We start from the raw sequence: 9,442 nt of genomic DNA, 5'->3' as shown, positions 1-9,442 counted from the left end.
TAGCCGAGTTCTGCAGAGCAAGAGTCGCACGCAGATTTGAGGTGAAAGACTTCATAAAATAGCCCGTGCGAGGCTGCTGCTCGCCGGGGAGTTCGGAAAAGCCATTTACAGGGTGATAAAGAGGTTACGTGTTTAATGATTAAATGAGATAAAAGACCTTATAAACTAATATACAGCATTCTTGCGGAGCTTTGTTATCATGGCCTGCGACAAGCTGTGTGTGTATACATAGAAGACATATTCTGCTCATATGTGAGTAAGCGGTGACGCTTCTTCTGGGTACACCCTGACAGCGGGGACGGGGGAAGACCCAGGACCAAAACCAGAGCCAGGCTTTGGGACAAGGACTTCCAGGCTGGGTCTCTGCCGCGGAGCGTGTTTTGGTCCTTCGCGTAGCTCTCTGCCGTCCTGCTGCCGCCGTGGCCAGGAGGCTGACCAGGAGCCCACGGTGCCCGTGGGCCTCTCCCGAGGTGCTGGTCATCTGCCGCGAGGTGCGACTGCACTTGTGAGCACCCCGGATGGGGTACGGGCTGATGCGGAAGGCAAACCGCCGGGGGGGTTCAGCAAGACTTTCTCATAAGGGCCAGCGTGGCCCCGGTCCCCAAGTTTCTAACGCGCAACGTGTTGCTTGCGCTACATCCATGGTAGCTTGAGGTGGGAGGTGCCGTCGGCCCGGGTCAAAATTGCATCAATATGGGTGATGCTGGCGGCGGGGCCGTTGCTGGGGTGGTGAGAAACCCCAGGCTCTGCCCTGGCCTAAAGCGCACGGCATCAGGCGTGCGTGGCCGTGTGAAAAGCCGTGTCTAAGCCTCCGGGTCCCGGTGTAGAGGATAAAACTGTAAGCACATTCGCTCCTGCTGCGTGGCAGCGAAGAAAGGAATAATTTGTTTTGGCTGCCTCTTGGGAAGTAGTCTTTAAGTTAGTATTTCCTCCTAGTGTTTATCCCAAATGCCTCTTAGCAGTTTGGTTATTTCGATTTTCCCTGCCGGGTGGTGAGAAACCCCAGGCTCTGCCCTGGCCTAAAGCGCACGGCATCAGGCGTGCGTGGCCGTGTGAAAAGCCGTGTCTAAGCCTCCGGGTCCCGGTGTAGAGGATAAAACTGTAAGCACATTCGCTCCTGCTGCGTGGCAGCGAAGAAAGGAATAATTTGTTTTGGCTGCCTCTTGGGAAGTAGTCTTTAAGTTAGTATTTCCTCCTAGTGTTTATCCTAAATGCCTCTTAGCAGTTTGGTTATTTCAATTTTCCCTGCCTTCAGAAAATCAATGTGAAAATATTCGGGGGAAAAAAACCACTGCAAAAGCTCTGAGTTGCTCCTTTCAATTCAAGCCTCTTATGCCATTTCATCCAGTAACTGCTGCATTTTTAAATCTCCTTTTGTTTATGGATGAGTTTTTTAGGTTTGTTGTGGTTTTTTCCCCCCCCTTCCCATTAATTCACACCACAGGAGCAGGTTTTTTCCCAGCTCTGCGAATTCATCGTGATCAGACTGAGCATCAGTTCGGCCCTTGCTACGTCCAGTGTGCTTGAAGCCTCCTGAAGCAGCGGAGCCCCTTTCTCCGGCTGGCCAGTCGGGGTGGATTCAGGCGCGGTGGTTTTGGGGAAACGGCCTGGAAACCAGAGCTCATCTACCCAAAAAGGAGGCAACAGAGTGTGAGGCGGTGAGGTGCTGAAGCCTTGATGAAAGCTAGTGGGCAGGGAGTTTCTTGGGAAAGCAAAAAGAGGGTGTCCCTGCCTTGCTGGAAAAATAAATTTATTTTTTTTCTCCTGGGCTGCCTGGTGAGGCTAGATGAATGTCCCTTTCTTCAAATCCCTCCCAACAATGCATACAAAAATGTGGGAGCATTCTGAATGAGAGAGTTGTGGTTGTTATTTGTAATGTGGGAATTACCATTTCTGCTGGAGCGTAGAAAATGCTGCTGCTCTTGGAAGTAATTTCAGTTGAAGCTCTTAATGCTGTTTTGTGCATTAACTCTGATCTGTGTCAGCTTGTTCTGAAGCTTAATGGGAGTTGTCTTTGAACACATCTGAGAAGCCATCAAATCCTCTTTTAGCTAAAAGTCAAGGAAGCTCCGTGGAGAGCAGTTTGATGGGATTGCTCCTAATCTCAGCCTTAACATTCTTCCCCCAATTAAGGTAACCTTGCTAAGAGCTGGGGCAGGTCCTGGGGCTGTTCATCCCGGGAGCCCACTCAATGTGGGAGGTTGCACCACCACCTGAAGCTCTGCCCAGCTGGCATGCCAACCGTTGCTTATGACACTCTTACGGTGTGGAAAAGTAGAAACACGGTTGCTAGATCTCAACCTCTGTCTGTACTTGGGAGCTATTCAGGGGCGAGATGGGGCAGGATCCTGCCAGCTTGCAGATGGAAACTGTAAGATGCTGCTCGTGTGCCCCACGCTGGTGGCCTCTGGACTGAGCAAGTACTTGTGCCATTGCCTCCAGCATCAGGTGAGTGACTTGGGAAGGGACACCTCCACCCTGAGGTCCCTGGTCAGGCATGGTGTTTGCATGGGAGCTGCTGGCATTTCTGAGCGTCACAGCTGTACAGCCAACACGTCTGTGACCACCTCAGGACCCCCAGAGCCATGCGGTCAGTGGGCTGCTTTTGTTGTGTAGCCTTCACCGCTGTTCATAAGGCTTTTCAGATAAATCAAAAGAGAAGATCCCTGCCCTAAATGAGCATGCTATCTACATTAGAGAAGACTGTAAGAGGCAAACATAAAAGGAAAAATCAAAGGATTAAAATCAATGAAAGTTAATAATCTGAATATATTCAAAGATCTGGGCTAAAAAAGGAAGACAACAAACCATGGGTGGAAGTCAAAGGCCCTCATAAGACAGGGAGTTACGATGGAAAAAACGGAGCCATCTGTTCTAGCTGAAAACAAGAGCAGGGATGACTTTCATGAATAGTCTTCTCCCTCTTCTCAAATTTTAAAATGCTGGCTGAAACATTTATCATTGGTTTAAATTAATTTAGGTACTTAAAAAAGGGGAATTTGAATGTGATATTTAAATGTAACCAATTTTTCTCTTATCAGTTTCAAATGTAAAAAAAAAAGTTTAGCCCATCTTGAGAGTTACTGTTTCATGATGTGGCAGGAGTGGTGGTTGACTTTGGACCCAGGTTTCAACAAGGAGAGCAAGAGCAGAGGTAGGAGTGAACTCTTGGTCCCATGGAAGTCACTCATGTGTAACTTCACTGATTTTTCAGGTAATAGGGTCCACCCTTGGCAATAGTTGTTCCTGCAAAAGGCAATTTTCCGGTAAATACAGTGTAGCTATAGCGCCAGTGCCCCAGAACGCCGTCCGGGTTTAAGCCACCTCATCTTCTCCCATGCAGCACCCCTTGCTTTAATGGACATCCAGGTCTGGGTACAGGAGGAAGCCCATGAAAGTGGAATCGTTGATGTTGTCAGCGTAGACGCCATTTTTATCCCCCTCCCCGTACACCTGAAGCCAGACTTCATCCCCAGCACTGAGGTGCAGCAAGACAGAACCACTCGCTTGGTCAACGTTGTTCTGCTGGAACTGGTCGTAGGTGAAGATCACCGCCTTGTCCTTCTTGTAGAGGCTGACCTTGACGTCCGACAGGTAGACCGTCAGGTGGTAGGTGAAGTAGTATGTGCCAGGGATGCTGCAGAGGAACTTGCCAGTGCTGGCATCATAGTGGCTCTGCTCGTTGTAGAAGATCTTGCTGAAGCGGATGGGGACGTTGGGGTGGGGGGCTCGCTCTGTTAGCCCCACGCTGAAGGCGGAGCGGTAGATGAAGGCACCTTCGCCCTTCTCCCCCTTCTGCCCTGAGTATCCGGGAAATCCTCTTGGCCCTTCCCGCCCCGGGACTCCTATTTCGCCTTGGTCGCCTTTGGGGCCTTGCACACCTGGAGGACAGAGTGGGGACAGGGAGATGTTCGTGCTGTGCTGGCAGCCGCTACCCACCGACCTGAAATGCAGAGGGGGCTGCGGCTTCAGGACCCACTCGTCAGCAGGGAGCAAGGGGTGTCCCCTGAGGAAAAGCTGGATGACCTCAACGCCCCCCCCATGACCCGAGTCAGCATGTGGAAAGCCCGTTCCCCCCTGCCCTGCTGTGCGCAGAGCTGCCGAGAGCAGCATGTCTGAAAAAAACATCATTAATAGGAAAAACAACTGCCAGGCCAAGCTCTTTGACTTGGGTTGTGGAATCTCCACCCCTGGAGATATTAAAAAAAGCCATCTGGACAAAGGTTGGACATGGACCTACCAGGAGTGAGACCTGCCGGGGCTGGCCCTGAGGGCTGGGGCTGCCCCTGGGCTCCAGCACCGATGTACCCCCTGCTCCCCACCAACCTTCCTCTCCTTTCTCTCCCTTTAGTCCATCTTTTCCATCTTTCCCGTCCCGGCCAGGGAGCCCGTTGTGGCCGGGGTAGCCAGGCGCTCCTCCCATCCAGTTGGCACACGGTGTTTTGGGGTCGGGCTGGACCTCCTGGGTGGCCACCTCTGTGCAATGGGTGGCCACCAGCAGTAGTGAGCAGAGGAGGAAGCCTGCTGGGCACCTCATCGTTGGTTCCTGCTGTGGACAATGGCTTTGTTAGCTTTAACGGTTAATAGGAAAAAAAAGTAGTGAAGAAAACCCTCACCCTTGAATAACAGAGAGGCCCAGAAGACTAAAGTTTGAATCAACACATCCAAAGGAAAGCAATTCTGCTTGCCCCAAGGGCCCCTCGGCATCCAGCGTGGGGCTGGCGTGAGCTCCATGAGCCAAGCCGGAATGGGGCTCCTGGGAGTAGCGTGGACCTCAGCCCAGGAGCACATCCAGCGCGGAGAGGAGCAAACGCCAGAGCTACTCCTGGCGCTGGCGGGCGCTTTGCACGGGCACGGACGTAGCTCCGGTCCGAGCACAGCAGACGCTGATGCGGCCGATTTCTTCGCAAAGCTCTGCTCGGTCAGCTACGATACGCTCGTAGCTTCTGCCCGGCCGAGCGAGCGGCTGACGGGAGGTACGGGTCTGGCAGAGCCTATCTCAAAACCGCAGAAGCCTTTAAACCAGCCGCTCAGCTCATCGCTGCGCCGACGGCCCGCTAACCTGAGTCTGTCTGCGGTGAGCAGAAACTACAGCCGGGCTTTCCATCTCCTCTGAGCCACTGTATGAAAGTAGGATACTGGTTTTTCCCACCTGAATTATGGTTTTGGGTTACTGGAAGACCAGCGGCACAGCATTTAGGCGCTGCAGGGTCGTAGTCTTTAATCTAGTTGCTTTGCTGGTCAGAGCAATCAGTGCAGCTCCCCAGAACCAGGTCGGTGGTGACACCCTATGGCCAGACTGGGGCTTTGTTTCGGTGCTCCCAGAAACCGGTGGGACCTTGGTGGGCTTTGGGTTAGGCTTTTAGGAAACGGATATTTTAAAATGACCATTGTGTGATGCTGCTCCCTGGGCAGAGATTACACCCTGGAACAATAAAGGTAGCCTCTTATGAGGATGGTAAGTGCCATAACAGGCAATAAAAAATAAGTAACAGCATGGCCAACAGAGTCCCTTAGCTCTCTGATTTCCAAGAAAAATAGTGTTTCAGAGAAGGTCCTTTGCAGGGTTGATTTTCCTAGGCAAGCTATTTCAATTTCATATTTTAAATAACGTCTTATTAGCTCTCACTTAATTGCTTCAAAGGTAGCTAAATAACAAAAAGGTTACCGTGATTTCAGTTTTTGCAGGATATTGGGGGGGCTTTGAAGAAAACTTCAAAGCTCTGCTTAGTGACTTCAGTGGGCAGCACCTAATGCATAAAATCAGGGAACTCCTAAAACCGTGTCTGCCCTGCTGGGCTGGCAACCCACCCTTCGCTGCGGGGAGCTCTCCCAGCAGACGCCTGTCTAGGTCGCTCCGAAGGGCTCGGAGCGATGCCCGTCCCACGGCAGCCCCGGGCGGCCCTTCACTGCGGTTCCCTTACACAACCGGGCGTTCTCCTTTCTCATGAGGAAAGTCTTGCCGTACGCAAATAGAAAACGACTTCTGTTGCCACAGTTTGGCTCAACCAACAAGCGGTTTGCTCGCTTGAGAAACGAAGCCGTTCTTTGGCAGAAGTATGTCTTACAAAGGGAAAGTTTTAAGCTATGCCTTCTGAGTTTAAACTCTGGTTTAGGTATGGTGCCCTTTCACTATACCTTTCCCATTTCTTTTTGTCTTTCCATCTGATGCTCAGCAGTGTAACATGAAATAATCAATATATTTGAATGTCAGTTGTACCTTTCAGACAAGTAATAGAAGAACGAAGTACTCTTGGTGGCTTTCAGTTATTCCCTTGGCAGCTACTGTATTAAAAGCTCATATGCGATGCAATGTGAAGCTTATTCATTTATCAGCAGAAATCTGCCTGTCATCCATAAGAACAATGACATTCATAAGTGCTACAGAGGAACTCAGACCGTGATTCAAGATTTAAATTTCACATAACAATATAAAAATGTTATATATTTATTTATCTTTTTAAAAACCCACACCTCTGCATGGAACAAAAAAAAATCCACCTGTTTTCCAACTCCAGTATTTTCTTCAACAGGTATTAACCAGGGGCTTGGCTTGTGCTGATCTTTTTTTTTTTTTTGTAATTACTTGTAACATAGGTTTTTGCTGACATTCCAGTGGTGACTTGCTCGAGGGGGCTCACACCTTAAATCTGGCTGGTGCAGGTTTCTAGCAAGGAGCTGATACGACTCAGGGAGATTTGGGATGAACCCAATCTTCCCAGGAGTCTTCGAGGAAAGAGGTGAATCGAAAGGTGCCAGTGCAGTACACTCTGTTACATGTGGTTTTTCACTGTTGTTCCTCTGACTACTTTTGATTTAGGAGTTTTGATCTCTAAATAGTGTTTCCAAAAACAGGAGTATAAATCTAAGGGAGATCGGCTATTCTTGGTTTCAAATACTCACTGACTATTCTGAGAATAACTCTAAGAAAAGAAACTTCTTGTGAATAGAAAAGTCTGTCTGTCTGATTCAGCCCAAAAGAAGAGAAAATCCTGAATTTAGTAAGAGGGGGGGGAAAAAAAAATCATGCTTACCAGCTGCTTTGAGTCCTAGTTGGCTTGCTGCAGTCTCTTCAGAAATGAAGTCCGGCTACCACATCGCTATCCCTAAGGGCACGGGGAGCTCTCAGCTCAGCCACTGCATTTTCCGTTTGCTATTGCGCATGCTGACCTAAAAGTTGGGTTTTCCCATTAATTTTTCCTGGCCATCACTTAAGTTTTGGATTGCTTATATAGTCCGGTCACATTGGGATAGCTTGCATAGATAGCCTTAACGGGGAAAGGATGGGTTTGGGAATTTGATAGGAACCGAAGGAGCAACGGTTTGCTGGAGAACGTGTGTAAGCCTGCTCGTCCAGGGCTGGGCTTGTACAGCACAAGCTGCTGCTCCGTCTAAATTGGGAAATGTCGTTAGCAGCTGGTGGAGAAAGTGTCTACAGCCCTACATTAACACACTCAGATGGGTTTTTTTTTTTTTCAATGTGTTAGTAAATGAATTATTGTGTGAGAGGTTTTGGCTTCTCCTTCTAATGGCAAGAGCCGTTCCTGCCTGGAGGCTGCTGCCGCACCAAAGAAGGGCAAGGCTGCCCGAGGGGAAGGGCAGCGCGGGGGAACAGCTTTGTCTTAAGCCAGCCAAGCACGTGCCAGCCCTATTGTAAAACAGTGGAGTAATTTCAGCCCTACGGACGGCTTTCCAGCCATCACACGTTTTGGTTTTAGGTCAAAACAAAGTCTTTTTCTCCCTGTGTCTCTCACCTTCCAAAACGGAGCTTCAACCCTGGAGAGCAGATGCTTTCTCTCCAGCCACTCCCGGGCAGTTCAAGGTTAGCTAGGTGGGACCTTGGCACACCTCAGCTCACAAAGCTGGACCAGGAAGGAATAGTGTGATGCATGTTGTCGCAACAGAGTGTGGGGATTTGGTGCCCTCAGGAGGGGGGAAACTCATCCAAGTGAACGTCGGCAGGACAGTATCCTGAATTACTGAGTTGTCATAAAGACCTGGCTATCTGGAAGGACTAAAAGGATGTGTAAATGAACACATAAATAATTTCTTATATGTAGAGCTGGGAGTCAGCAAGGGTGAATTTTGAAGTCCTGAGAAGAAGGGTGCAGAAAGGAGGAGTCACAGGACGGCTCGCTTGCTGCCTGCCTTATTTTGGTCAAGCCCTTAGTCTAGCATTTGAAGAATTTGATTTATATCTTTTTTTGGATGATGGTTTTTCCATGCGATGTTGTGACTTAAAACAATCCCTCATGCAACCCCAGTAAAATATGACAGATCTAGTTGGATCTGTCATTTTCATATAAATGTGATTTGCTAGAGCACGTGTGTGTGCGCATGTGATGCCGCTGTTTTTGTCGGAGTCTTGTCTCCTGAGCAATGAATGGAGGAGTGGGATCTTGGAACTGAATAGGGACTTTTTTTTTGCAGTGCAGACGAGAGATTTTCGGCTGCTTCTGCCCGGTGTGTGAGCGAGACAAGGCTGGTTTCCCTGCCAACTCTCGGCTTGAACCCCGAAATGCATGATTGGGGTATTCATTAGGCTGCCAGGATTTGAAAATTGGTCCTGACGTGTTTAATAGGTAGCGCTGCGATTACCTCATGGCTTTGCAATTCGGCTGTTAGGAAAATACCACGGTGATAAATCTTTCGGTGGTCCATCAAACAGCCTCCCAAACATTATTCCTGCCTCCCAGAAGAGGGGTAGGAGTTTATCTCTGGGGGTACAACCAGCTGACACAACCCCGACGCGCTCACTTGTTGGTTACGTTGCCTTACACGCTTGGTTTGCGAGTTGGTGCTGGCTCCTGTTCCCACTGCAGAGGGAGATATTGTACAATCCAGTGAGCTACTTCTGGCTGTGTAGAGGGGAAAACATTTAAAATGTCCTGCGCTCTGCCTGGGGACCAGCAAAACCTGCCACCAAATGTGGACTGGACCGGCAGTGCCCACAGCTGCGGTGCCCAGAGGCAGCAGCTCTGGTTGGGGCTGGGGGGTCTTTTTGGGACAGAGAAAGCTGCTGGACCCAGGTCCTGCAACACCTTCTCCTCTGCAGTGCCGTCACCACATCTCCGGGGCAGGACACGCTGCTCGTCCCTAACTCGGCTACAACCCTTGTGCCGAGCTGACCTTGTTCCCTCTCTCGGATCTGAGGCAAGCCTGCAAATATGAAAAACACAGACCCAGCTTGGTGGCTTGTGGATAGCAGCTTTCACCGAGAATTAAAAATAAGCAGAAAGTTATATTTAGCTATCTATACACAGGAATAAAATAGAGCAGGAGGCTCTATGGAGCTGTGCTCCATCAGTGCAGTCACGATGCCCCCAGTGTGATGTGAGGGGTGAAGAGCCACTTTGGCCGTGGGGAGGTCAGGGTAGCCCCCTCAGGAGGAGGTCGGTGGCTGCCCAGGCCAGCCGGGCCCCGTGGGGGCCGAGGAGACCCC

The 9,442-nt window shown here is 50.0% G+C and overlaps 1 protein-coding gene across 1 annotated transcript; it reads right to left on the bottom strand.

The window, feature by feature from the left end:
* Window positions 1-3,354: 3,354 nt before the first annotated feature.
* On the bottom strand, window positions 3,355-4,537 carry ADIPOQ (adiponectin, C1Q and collagen domain containing). The gene is made up of 2 exons (XM_010288833.1): window positions 4,327-4,537; window positions 3,355-3,881 (listed from the first exon to the last, which is right to left on the bottom strand). Exons 1-2 carry the CDS (start codon window positions 4,535-4,537, stop codon window positions 3,355-3,357), a joined length of 738 nt encoding a protein of 245 aa, XP_010287135.1.
* Between the last annotated feature and the right edge of the window lie 4,905 nt (window positions 4,538-9,442).

The sequence above is a fragment of the Phaethon lepturus genome, unplaced genomic scaffold (assembly GCF_000687285.1).
Source record: "Phaethon lepturus isolate BGI_N335 unplaced genomic scaffold, ASM68728v1 scaffold25770, whole genome shotgun sequence".
In the NCBI taxonomy this organism is placed as follows: Eukaryota; Metazoa; Chordata; class Aves; order Phaethontiformes; family Phaethontidae; genus Phaethon; species Phaethon lepturus.
Note: the sequence above shows the minus strand (reverse complement) of the source record. Positions and strands in the feature narration are given on the sequence as shown.

Bases quoted from the DNA above. Each gene is read 5' to 3' on its own strand.
- ADIPOQ (XM_010288833.1), bottom strand. From the start codon at position 4,537: ATGAGGTGCCCAGCAGGCTTCCTCCTCTGCTCACTACTGCTGGTGGCC. The intron at 3,882-4,326 runs GTTGGTGGGGAG...TCTGTCCTCCAG, and splicing joins GGGAGAGAAAGGAGAGGAAG to GTGTGCAAGGCCCCAAAGGC.